Source organism: Bufo gargarizans, chromosome 2 (assembly GCF_014858855.1).
Source record: "Bufo gargarizans isolate SCDJY-AF-19 chromosome 2, ASM1485885v1, whole genome shotgun sequence".
NCBI classification, from domain to species: domain Eukaryota; kingdom Metazoa; phylum Chordata; class Amphibia; order Anura; family Bufonidae; genus Bufo; species Bufo gargarizans.
Genome location: NC_058081.1, coordinates 54,576,153 through 54,588,906, shown reverse-complemented (window position 1 = coordinate 54,588,906; position 12,754 = coordinate 54,576,153). Strand labels below are relative to the sequence as shown.

The following is a 12,754-nucleotide window of genomic DNA, read 5'->3' as shown; positions in this document are numbered from 1 at the left end:
GATCGTACGCGCTGTAAAACGCCCAGGTGTGAACCATTCCCATAGGGAAGCATTGGTTTTCATGTGTTGAGCGTTTTACAGCGCGTTTGAACGCGCTGTAAAACGCTCAGGTGTGAACTTAGGGTAGGGGGACGTCTACACGGAACGCAATTTCTGCAAAATCCACGCAGAATTTATGTGAAAATAAGCGTGTGATACACGGGTAAAGGCAGAGGTCAGGACAGGCATCAGGCGGGTAGACGTGGTCAAATATACGAGACGGGTCAGTTAGAGAAGATATAGCAACAAACACCTTTGCGTAAAACCAAATGGACCTTATTGCTCAGGCTCATAGGAAAGGAGCGTCCCATAGACTGGGGTACACTGGCATTGGCAACTATTGTGCAGGGGCACTAAGGAGGCATAACTACTGTGTGTGGGGGCACTAAGGAGGCATAACTACTGTGGGGGGCATTAAGCAGGCATAACCAACTACTCTGTGGGGGCACAACTACTGTTTGGGAGCACTAAGGGGGCATATCTACTGTGTGGGGGCACTAAGGACACATAACTACTGTTTGGCGGAACTAAGGGGGCATAACTACCGTTTAGGGGCACTAAGGGGGCATAATTTCTGTGTGGAGGCACTGAGGAGGCATAACTACTATGGGGTACTAAGAGGACATAACTACTGTGGAGGCACAAAGGGGACTGGGCAGGATTGGGCGTGTAAGGATAGGCATTGGGGGGAGTTAGAGGTGTGACTTGCAATGTAATGTTGTCCCTCCTTAAACTTTTTTAAATTTGGGAGGTATGGTAAACGGGGCCGTATATGTTTCGGCTGACAGCTGTTCTTCCAGGCCCTTCAAAAACATACAGGCGCGGTTTGACTGAACTGGAAACAATAGGATCAGATATGGAAATTCAACGCTCCGGGTCCTTTGTCCCATCATAATTTAGAAACTAATCGAGAGGGCCCCATAAACATTCCTATTGGGAGGCCAAAATCCATTGCTGCAATCCAGTCTTTCTATGAGGATGAAGTGACGTCACAATGGCTGTACACACGCCCCTAACGCATGCGCTTCAGTCATATACCGCCTGTTCAACCATAGCGCCTGATCTTGAAGGAAGACTGTGGCACGTCTCTACATGTGATGAATATTTCATACGTCAGTGATTTGCAGACGTGCGCTGTCCGTGGTCTCCATCGACAGCTAATGTCTCTGTTGACTTTAATGTGTATCCACGCATCATTGGTTCTCCACTGACTGCGTGTCGGTGGTGACACCATGGGAGCACACCCTATTTTGTTTGCGATTACGGATCCCTTACCCACATTATGGGTCCATGAAAACCACAGACACCACATGTGTGTTTGGTCCATGGTTTTGGAGAAGCTCTGGAAATTAATTTTCAGTCTAGCAGTGTCCGTAGAATAGGGATGACACAAACAGACAAATGGCAAAAAACGGACACACGAACCAAACACGGATTCTTCACTGACATCTTCACAGATGAACCACTGACCCTCTTGTTACGGATGTCTTCATGGACACGGACGTGTGATAGAGGCCTTAATGGATATTGCAATGAACGTCCAGTCATATTCACACCATAAAGAGACGTGAAGGAAAGTTAGGGAATCGCGGCAATGACGTGGCTCAAAACCGCAAGGCCATGCGAGCTGCAGCCATTTTCTATGTATTCACTATAAATTGATGTTAAATCTCTTGTCTGTTGTTGGTAGTCATATGGTTTTCAGTCATGTAGTGTCCGTGTTTCCGCCGGCCGCCATATCTGGTTCTACTATAAAAATGGTGAGTGACCCCCTAGATGACGACACGACCGTTGAGCTATTGCATCTAGACGCAACCATTTTTCAAATTTTTTTATTTACATTTTGCCATTATAATAAATGTGATACAAAAGAAATGTCCGACATGTGACTTTTTTTTTTTTATTATATAGATTTTTTATACCAGCATGTTCCAAGCACTGACCAAGGCTCCACATTTATATATATATATATATATATATATATATATATATAGGTAAGGTATTCTAGTTGCCCATAGCAACCAATCAGCTTCCAGCTTTCATTAATCTAAATCCAGCAGAAAAATGAAAGCGACGTCCCATTGGTTGCTGAGAAAACTTCCCTTTTGTAGAATCCAGCAGCTGGATTTGCCCGAAACAAAGATGACGCCCGCGGTCGGCTACTGCTACTCGCGAGTGGTCACGTGGTGTGGCGCAACGACAACGGCGAAATTTGAAAATCCCAGGCTAAAGACGGCGGTCGGGAGGGGTCATTGCCGAAACTGACTCCTCCTAGCAGAAAGTCGCCTTATTGGTTGGTTGGAGGGGTGCGAATGACGTCATCAGCCCGCGCGCTCTCTCTCTTTCTGTGTCTCCGCCGCCTGCGAGTCTCCTCCATCCCTGCGAGGTGAGCGGTACCGGAGGGGAGGGAACGGACGGGGCCGCGGCGGGGATCTGGTGATGGAGAAAGGGGCGGGAGCTGGGCCGGGAGGAAGGGGGGTGCAGGCGCCAGCTACAGGTGGGAGCCGGCCGGGTATGCCGCATGCGGGGGGCGCAGTGCCTTACAGGAGGCGGGGGCAGGTGGGGATCCTATAGGAGGCTATGGAGGGGGATCCAGGATCTGCTACATCGCTGGGGGCGATCCTACCCCGGTCAGGACACCATCTGGAATCCTCTCAGGTGGCCCTCAGATCCATGAACTTACCTGACCAATAGAGGAGTGGGATCTTCTCGGGTGGCCCTCAGATCCATAAACTTACCAGACTGATAGAGGAGTGGGATCTTCTCGGGTGGCCCTCAGATCCATGAACTTACCAGACCGATAGAGGAGTGGGATCTTCTTGGGTGGCCCCCAGATCCCTAAACTTACTAGACTGATAGAGGAGTGGGATCTTCTCGGGTGGCCCCTTATATCTATGAACTTACCAGACTGATAGAGGAGTGGGATCTTGTCGGGTGGCCCTCAGATCCATGAACTTAACAGACCAATAGAGGAGTGGGAACTTCTCGGGTGGCCCTCAGATCCATGAACTTACCAGATCAATAGAGGAGTGGGATCTTCTCGGGTGGCCCTCAGATCCATGAACTAACCAGACCGATCGAAGAGTGGGATCTTCTCGGGTGGCCCTCAGATCCATGAACTAACCAGACCGATCGAAGAGTGGGATCTTCTGGGACAGATCGTGGGTGGTAGGCGAAGGGATCTCTTGTTAGAGACAGGATTTTGGATCTTTCTAGTTCAATGGGGTGAAATGATGGAGGGAAATGGATTTCTGGGTCCTTCCGAGGTAGATCGGGGATCGGTGCGGGAGAGGGCAGCGCCCAGGAGCTTCCTAGGTTAGTTTAGGGATCTAGGATGTTTACAGTTTGATGCCTGGTGTGTTAATTGGATCTGATGGGGATCTAAGACAGAAGATGATCACGGTGTAAGATGGGGGAGCGTACGCATCTACATGGTATGGGGGGGGGGGGGATGTTCACACCGGTTCTGTGATCTACTGGTATTTAAAGGGACTGTAGAGGGTGAAGGATCTGGGATCCATATTAGGGGCTGTCAGTGCTCCTGAGACCCTGGAGATGATGCAGTCATACATCCTGAATACCCTGAGGGTCTCTATTCATACTGTCTGATCTGGGGTCTCCCATCACTGCACATGTGACACACAGTAAGCAATGTCCTATTATTTCAGGAGAGGCAAACGTTGATCACACGGGGAGGGTTCTGTTGGTGAGAACTTGAATGCGTAAGGATAAACAGGGTCCCCCAGCAGCACAGAGTGTTTCAGCAGAGTAATGTGCTCATAGGCTTGTAATACTGATATAAAGCCGCTCAGTGCGTCCAGGAAGTCCATAGAACAACAGTGACCCCGGCAGGCGGAAAAGAGGTACTGCGCCATTGTTGATCATGTATCTCTCTGCAGCTAGTGGTCGTGAAGATGGACTGGCGTCCGGATGAGGAAGGATTACAGCAAGTCCTGCAGCTCTTAAAGGACTCTCAGTCCCCGGACACGGCCACTCAGAGAGTTGTCCAGGATGTATCCTTTACACGCCGCGGTGATGAAGCGTATATTACTCCCCCGCCCCCTGTCGTCCAGGCAGGATCTGGTTGATTATTATGTACCGGCTGGGCTCATATTACCAGGTTTAGGTGTGATCGTATAGAACAGGCAGGTGGTGTCAGTATAGTGTGAGGGGTGACTGCACTGCAGCGCTCTGGAGCCCCGGTGTCTGTCACAGGTGACCGCTCTCTTCTCTACCAGTCTTGTCCTGAACGGTCTCTCAGAAACTGAAGCAGCTCAACCAGTATCCCGACTTCAACAATTATCTGATCTTTGTTCTGACGCGGCTCAAGTCTGAAGGTATGCCTGGTTATTGTATAGGACACGTGGTGGACTGCCGGTGTAAGGGGTCGAACACGCGTGGACACAGGGGGTGCCGTACTTTACATAATCAGTGGGGTCACATCTGGGGGTATAATCCACAGGGTCACACGGTGTATTGGGTGTAAACGCTGGCCACATGATATGACATGGTGGTTATAATTCATAATTGGAGAGTATAGACATAGTCTATGAGCACACGACGTACAGCACTATATATAACGTGGAGTACAGCGCTTGGTGTAATGTATGGGTTCAGCACCTGGTATATTCTGTGAAGGCATGGTATACAGCCCTGGGTATAATCTGTGAGCGTACTGCACTAGATAAAATCTGTGGGCACATGGCGTACCACCTCGGGGTATGATATGTGGCGTACAACACTATAATCTGTGGGTGTATACAGCACTGAGTATAATATGTGGCCTACAGCACTGGGTGTAATCTGTTGGCGCGCTGCGTGCTGCACTGGGTGTAATCTGTGGGCGCGCTGCGTGCTGCACTGGGTGTAATCTGTGGGCACGCTGCGTGCAGCACTGGGTGTAATCTGTGGGCGCGCTGCGTGCAGCACTGGGTGTAATCTGTGGGCGCGCTGCGTGCAGCACTGGGTGTAATCTGTGGGCGCGCTGCGTGCAGCACTGGGTGTAATCTGTGGGCGCGCTGCGTGCAGCACTGGGTGTAATCTGTGGGCGCGCTGCGTGCAGCACTGGGTGTAATCTGTGGGCGCGCTGCGTGCAGCACTGGGTGTAATCTGTGGGCGCGCTGCGTGCAGCACTGGGTGTAATCTGTGGGCGCGCTGCGTGCAGCACTGGGTGTAATCTGTGGGCGCGCTGCGTGCAGCACTAGGTGTAATCTGTGGGCGCGCTGGGTGCAGTGCTTGGTGTAATCTGTGGGCACGCTGGGTGCAGCGCTTGGTGTAATCTGTGGGTGCAGCGCTTGGTGTAATCTGTACACCCAGCGCTGCACCCAGCGCGCCCACAGATTACACCAAGCGCTGCACCCAGATTACACCCAGTGCTTTACCCAGTGTGCCCACAGATTACACCTAGTGCTGCACGCAGCGCGCCCACAGATTACACCAAGCGCTGCACCCAGCGCGCCCACAGATTACACCAAGCGCTGCACCCAGCGCGCCCACAGATTACACCAAGCGCTGCACCCAGCGCGCCCACAGATTACACCAAGCGCTGCACCCAGCGCGCCCACAGATTACACCAAGCGCTGCACCCAGCGCGCCCACAGATTACACCAAGCGCTGCACCCAGCGCGCCCACAGATTACACCAAGCGCTGCACCCAGCGCGCCCACAGATTACACCAAGCGCTGCACCCAGCGCGCCCACAGATTACACCAAGCGCTGCACCCAGCGCGCCCACAGATTACACCAAGCGCTGCACCCAGCGCGCCCACAGATTACACCAAGCGCTGCACCCAGCGCGCCCACAGATTACACCAAGCGCTGCACCCAGCGCGCCCACAGATTACACCAAGCGCTGCACCCAGCGCGCCCACAGATTACACCAAGCGCGCCCACAGATTACACCAAGCGCGCCCACAGATTACACCAAGCGCGCCCACAGATTACACCAAGCGCGCCCACAGATTACACCCAGCGCTGCACCCAGCGCGCCCAATCTGTGGGCGCGCTGGGTGCAGCGCTTGGTGTAATCTGTGGGCGCGCTGGGTGCAGCGCTTGGTGTAATCTGTGGGCGCGCTGGGTGCAGCGCTTGGTGTAATCTGTGGGCGCGCTGGGTGCAGCGCTTGGTGTAATCTGTGGGCGCGCTGGGTGCAGCGCTTGGTGTAATCTGTGGGCGCGCTGGGTGCAGCGCTGGGTGTAATCTGTGGGTGCAGCGCTGGGTGTAATCTGTGGGTGCAGCGCTGGGTGTAATCTGTGGGTGCAGCGCTGGGTGTAATCTGTGGGTGCAGCGCTGGGTGTAATCTGTGGGTGCAGCGCTGGGTGTAATCTGTGGGTGCAGCGCTGGGTGTAATCTGTGGGTGCAGCGCTGGGTGTAATCTGTGGGTGCAGCGCTGGGTGTAATCTGTGGGTGCAGCGCTGGGTGTAATCTGTGGGTGCAGCGCTGGGTGTAATCTGTGGGTGCAGCGCTGGGTGTAATCTGTGGGTGCAGCGCTGGGTGTAATCTGTGGGTGCAGCGCTGGGTGTAATCTGTGGGCGCGCTGGGTGTAATCTGTGGGCGCGCTGGGTGCAGCGCTGGGTGTAATCTGTGGGCGCGCTGGGTGCAGCGCTGGGTGTAATCTGTGGGCGCGCTGGGTGCAGCGCTGGGTGTAATCTGTGGGCGCGCTGGGTGCAGCGCTGGGTGTAATCTGTGGGCGCGCTGGGTGCAGCGCTTGGTGTAATCTGTGGGCGCGCTGGGTGCAGCGCTTGGTGTAATCTGTGGGCGCGCTGGGTGCAGCGCTGGGTGTAATCTGTGGGTGCAGCGCTGGGTGTAATCTGGGTGCAGCGCTGGGTGTAATCTGTGGGCGCGCTGGGTGCAGCGCTGGGTGTAATCTGTGGGCGCGCTGGGTGCAGCGCTGGGTGTAATCTGTGGGTGCAGCGCTGGGTGTAATCTGGGTGCAGCGCTGGGTGTAATCTGTGGGCGCGCTGGGTGCAGCGCTGGGTGTAATCTGGGTGCAGCGCTGGGTGTAATCTGTGGGCGCGCTGGGTGCAGCGCTGGGTGTAATCTGGGTGCAGCGCTGGGTGTAATCTGGGTGCAGCGCTGGGTGTAATCTGGGTGCAGCGCTGGGTGTAATCTGGGTGCAGCGCTGGGTGTAATCTGGGTGCAGCGCTGGGTGTAATCTGGGTGCAGCGCTGGGTGTAATCTGGGTGCAGCGCTGGGTGTAATCTGGGTGCAGCGCTGGGTGTAATCTGTGGGCGCGCTGGGTGTAATTGCTATGGTTACGTAGTATTGCTTATTGCCATTGTATTCCTTTCCATGCCCCGCTGCGTGGTCACCTGAGGCCACCAGTATAACAACCTGTATCTGTATTGAAGATGAACCCACGCGCTCTCTGAGTGGTCTGATCCTGAAGAACAATGTGAAAGCCCATTACCAGAACTTCCCCCAGCCCGTGTCTGAATTCATAAAGCAGGAATGTCTGAACAGCATCGGAGACGCGTCCTCGCTCATCAGAGCCACCATCGGTGAGTCCAGCTTCTGCTCCTGTAGGCGCCGCTCGCTGGAGATGATGCAGATGATGTATGCCTGATATGCAGTGAGGGCTCTGGTATTCATACTGTCTGATCCTGCGCAGCCACTAGGGGCGCTGTGTAAGAGGCTGGAACGTCCCTATAGACCTGGATTTAGTTTTGTGGTTTCTATGTTTTCTCTCCAGGGATTCTCATCACTACCATAGCATCAAAGGGAGAGCTGCAGACCTGGCCAGAACTGCTACCTCAGCTCTGCAACCTGCTGAACTCGGAGGACTACAACACCTGTGAGGTATCCGTCAGATGAGTAGTAGTGACCCCCCCCCCCCCCATATAAACAATCCAGGCTAATTCTGCTGGGTCATGGCTGACAGTGTGGCGGTTGCATTAGCTAGGATCTGCTGTCACAGGGATGGACTGGGCACAAACCATTAAGCCTGCAGCTCCCAGAACGCTCTATTCTCTTCTATAGGAGTTAGAAGAACATGTTTGCAGTTTCACGGCAATTGGAGCGCCAAATGTTGCTGACTCTTGTCCTAGGGCTTCTTCTGGTCAGACTCAATGGATCTAATAGTTCTTCTTGTATCTGCTGCTTTTCTAGGGAGCATTTGGCGCTCTTCAAAAAATCTGTGAAGATTCCTCCGAGCTCCTGGACAGCGACGCTCTGAACAGACCGCTGAACATCATGATCCCCAAATTTCTCCAGTTCTTCAAGCACTGCAGCCCTAAAATCAGGTTTGTCTTGTCAATCCCCATACATAGACCCATCAGCTCTGCCCACGTCTGACACGCCGTCTCCTCCCGCCCGCAGGTCTCACGCCATCGCCTGCGTAAACCAGTTTATAACGGACCGGGCCCAGGCTCTCATGGATAACATCGACACTTTCATCGAGGTTAGTAAAGCAGGAAGCTGCGGGCAGATCTGCCATTGCTTTGTTTGATGTGAGGGTAATGAACCCCTTCCTTCCCGTCAGCACCTATTTGCACTTGCGGTGGATGAAGACCCCGAGGTCCGCAAGAACGTGTGCCGGGCGCTGGTGATGCTGCTGGAGGTGCGGATAGACCGACTGCTTCCTCACATGCACAGCATTATCCAGGTCTGTAGTGGGTCTTGTCTTCTCATCGGTCATGTCGGGTTAGAGCCGCGACGCTCAGGTGTCTCTCTCCCTCCTCCAGTACATGCTGCAGAGGACGCAGGACAGCGATGAAAACGTGGCGCTGGAAGCCTGCGAGTTCTGGTTGACGCTGGCTGATCAACCTATTTGTAAAGACGCTCTGTCCAATCACCTGCTGCAGTGAGTACCCAGACCTGGCACGGCACCCTTCGGATCGCTAAGTGCCTGCACCCATAAAGTAGTCCCCGTATAATGACCCGCATTACTGATGCTCCCAGTCTTTACATAGCGTTATCTCAGAACCATTACGCAGGCAGCGCACCTAGAAATCTGCCGTCTGTCTTGCAGGTTGATTCCCATCCTGGTGAACGGTATGAAGTACAATGAGATCGACATCATCCTCTTAAAGGTGAGTGCATCTATTCCTCCAGAGTTCCTGTTCCTACCCATGTGAATTCTCAGCTGTTACTTAAAGGGGTGTTTCATTCTAAAGCATTTATTACAAATCTACTACACCCCCCCCCCCCCCCCAATGCCAGCACAGGGGACCCCGTTCTCCGCAGCCGTAGGCCCGAGCACTGGTTAGTCTGTGGCACTGACCAAAACAGCTAAACGCTCTACTCTATGAATGGCGTGGCAGTGCACATGCTCAGTCTGTTCTATGAGGATGTGATCATGGGGACCCAGCGGTCAGACCCCCACCGATGTAATAGTAATCCTCTATCCTGTGGACAGGGTATAACTTAAAGGGGTATTCCCATCACAGACAATGGGGGCATATCGCTAGGATATGCCCCCTTTGTCTTATAGGTGCGGGTCCCACCTCTGGGACCCGCACCTACAATGGGAACGGAGCTCCCCTCCATTCATTTCTATGGGGCCTCCGAAAATAGCCGAGCGCTGGCTCAGCTATTTCCGTCTGCCCCATAGAAATGAATGGGAGCAGGGGCCGCATGTGCGTGATGTGCTTCCATTCACTTCTATGGGAGCAGCGCTTGGTGGTGAACGACGGACCCTGGGAAATCCGGGGTCCTCCAGCCACAGCTCTCCCCGCTCCGTTCTCGTTGTAGGTGTGGGTCCCACACCTATCAGACAATGGGGGAATAGCCTAGCGATATGCTCCCATCGTCTGTGATGGGAATACACCTTTCATATAACCGGAAAACCTCTTTAACAACATATTGTAAAATCTTTATCTCCAGATATGTCTTTTTTTTGCTTTTTTCTTCATTATATTTTTCCAAAAGATTAGATTTTTTTTTCATGCGCAGTAAAGCTATGACCCAAGTGCGTACCTCCAGTAGTCCTTGCTAATTAATCCGAAAGCGTGCACACGCTGGTAGTGTGATCGAGCACAGTCCTCTATGGACAGGAGCCTGAAGATGCTGGAAATAGAGCTCAGATTAAAGGGTTTCTACCACCAGAAATACCGTTATGTAGCTGACTGACATTAGCGATTCGCCCATGTCAGCACTACATAACAGTGTGTTTCTAACAGTAGTTCCTGCAGCTGTTTTTGTTAAAAACGTAATTTTATAGATATGCTAATGAGCCTCTAGGTGCTATGTGGGCGTCATTAGCACCTAGAGGGCTCCGTCCACTAACCATTTCAGCCGCCCATCGCGTCCCTCCAGCCCGCCCCGCTCCTGTTGATTGACGTGAAACTTCTCAGTATCAAGTACCAATTCCCGCGCCTGCGCCGTACGCTTCTGTATTCTCCCGGCGCCGGCTTCCTCACTGCGCCTGCGCCAACTACGTTACAATGAGGAAGCCGGCACCAGGAGCGCGGCATTCACTCACTGCGCCTGTGCCGAATACAGAAGCGCACGGCGCAGGCGCGGGTTTCACGTCAATCAACAGGAGAGTGGAGGGATGCGATGGGCGGCTGAAATGGTTAGTGGACAGAGCCCTCTAGGTGCTAGTGACGCCCACATAACACCTAGAGGCTCATTAGCATATCTATAAAAGTACGTTTTTAACAAAAACGGCTGCAGGAACTACTGTAAGAAACACACTGTTATGTAGTGCTGACATTAGCGCATCGCTATATCAGTCAGCTACATAACGGTATTTCTGGTGGTAGAAACCCTTTAACTGGAAGATTGTCATTGATTATGTCAAAAAGTTAGTTTAAGGCCTCATGCGAACAGCCACTTGAATTCACTTGAATAGGTCGGCGCACAACGGAAGCACCACAGAGTTTCTGTCCGTGCCTTTGCACTACTTTTTAGCGGTGTCGATTGTGGACCCGCGTCCACATGCTGCAGCCCTACAGTCGGTGTACGTGCATTAAGGACCCGGCCGGCATACGTTCGTGTGCGTGAGGCCTAAAGGGAATCGGTCAGCTTGCGCTCTGACTCTGTTCTCCAACAAAACAGTAGTTAAAAGCTGGACAACACCTTTAAAGGGGTTGTTCATCTTTTGGGGGGGCTTCCTGGCCAGACCTGCAAAAAGAGAAGCATACTAACCTGCTCAGTCCTGGCTGCTGCCTCGTTCAGGTCGGCTGTCAACATCCACTTTGACAAATAACTGGTCACAGCGGCCATTCATCGCCTGCTGCTGCGTCAAAGCGGATATTGGCAGTAGGGGACCTGAACAAGGCAGCAGGTGACGAAGAAGCTGGGAGTAGGTATGTAATTCTTCCCCGATCTGCCCAAAGGGCACCCTAAAAGGTAAACCACCCCTTTAAATGTGTTGTCCAGCTTTTAACGAGTGATGGCCTGCCCAAACCACCCCCAAAAGTTCTCTTATTGATGCATGCCCCTACACGGAGAGCCCAGAGATTACCTAGAGGACTGCGTGTCTGTACGTTCCTCCTGTCCTCAGTGGCATGTGCACACTTTCGGATCTCGGAACGAACAGGCTTTTATAGGGATGTCTTCCACGTGTAAACCGTTTGGACAAATAAAGATAGAAGCAAAAGAAGTGTTTGGAAGTTCATCTTTGAGAGTACTGATTTAACGATAGGAGAACATAGGTCCCTCATTGTCTGCTTTCTACTGTTAACGGAGCTCCCACAATGCACTGCTCTGCCCGGGATCAGGAGACCAGCAGGAGTCTGTTGCCTAGGCCTTAATGGAGGACCTACAATGTGACTCAACGCTGTATGTAGATTTTACTGAGAAATATCAGGTTTGAGGTGTAGTATTCATTTAGGGGGGGTGTTTATGCGGACCGTATCCACTTTGCGATCTGCAAAATACAGATTCCGCCCGAGTGCATCCTGCAAAACGGATAAGAATATGTTCTATAATGTGCGGAACAGGCGCACAGATGACGTCGCTGTGCTGTCCGCATTGATTTGTGGCCCCATAGAAATGTTTAGTTTTGCGGCAATTTCCTCAATAAATGCGGCTCAGACGTGGACTAAAAATACAGTTTTGTGAATGAGGCCTTAAGGGGGGGGGGCTCTAGTGTAGAAATTGTCTGCTTTTTGCTAGGGACATCCCTTCCTGATCAGACGGCCGGGACACCCGTAATTCTCTGAGTGAAGGGGGCGCATGGTCTCGCGGGGAGGCTGCCTGTAATAAGTGTTTCCCTTGCTCTTCAGGGAGACGTGGAGGAGGATGAGACTGTCCCGGACAGTGAGCAGGACATTAAGCCCCGGTTCCACAAGTCTCGCACTGTGACCCTGCAACACGAAGAAGAGCGAGTGGAAGGAGAGGACGATGGAGATGACGAAGATGATGACGACGACACCTTGTCTGACTGGAATCTGAGTACGTGCGGCTCCCTCAGTAGACATTGTTCACATTAGGGAGCTCCAGAAGGGATGCAGATGCTTTCCCCCTGACTTACGCTGAGGGTCTCTTGTATTCATACTGTCTGATCGGCGCTCTGGGAGTTCAGGATTCTGCTACTTCTAGATAAGCTTGTGGAGTAACAAGGACGTTGTGTTCTCTCGCAGGGAAATGTTCAGCGGCCGCCCTGGACGTCCTCGCTAATGTGTTCCGGGAGGAGCTGCTTCCTCACCTCCTCCCGCTCCTCAAGGGTCTACTGTTCCACCCGGAATGGGTCATAAAGGAGTCCGGTATCCTGGTCCTCGGAGCCATCGCTGAAGGTAGTATACCTATGCCTCCAGTATGCTGGCCGCAAGG

The 12,754-nt window shown here is 52.8% G+C and overlaps 1 protein-coding gene and 1 non-coding gene across 2 annotated transcripts in view; both read left to right on the top strand.

The window, feature by feature from the left end:
* Positions 1-2,303: 2,303 nt before the first annotated feature.
* TNPO2 (transportin 2) overlaps positions 2,304-12,754 on the top strand; it is a 31,419-nt gene continuing 20,968 nt past the window's right edge. The window contains exons 1-12 of the mRNA XM_044278942.1: positions 2,304-2,425; positions 3,939-4,052; positions 4,301-4,376; positions 7,387-7,536; positions 7,728-7,834; positions 8,144-8,277; positions 8,354-8,435; positions 8,517-8,639; positions 8,719-8,837; positions 9,006-9,066; positions 12,208-12,376; positions 12,565-12,717. Coding sequence (XP_044134877.1) covers positions 3,954-4,052; positions 4,301-4,376; positions 7,387-7,536; positions 7,728-7,834; positions 8,144-8,277; positions 8,354-8,435; positions 8,517-8,639; positions 8,719-8,837; positions 9,006-9,066; positions 12,208-12,376; positions 12,565-12,717 — 1,273 coding nt within the window. The 5' untranslated portion in view covers positions 2,304-2,425; positions 3,939-3,953. The remainder of the gene's footprint in view (positions 2,426-3,938; positions 4,053-4,300; positions 4,377-7,386; positions 7,537-7,727; positions 7,835-8,143; positions 8,278-8,353; positions 8,436-8,516; positions 8,640-8,718; positions 8,838-9,005; positions 9,067-12,207; positions 12,377-12,564; positions 12,718-12,754) is intronic.
* LOC122929872 lies at positions 7,572-7,641 on the top strand. Its single transcript, XR_006388086.1, has one exon. It is a non-coding gene; the product is annotated as a small nucleolar RNA SNORD41 (small nucleolar RNA).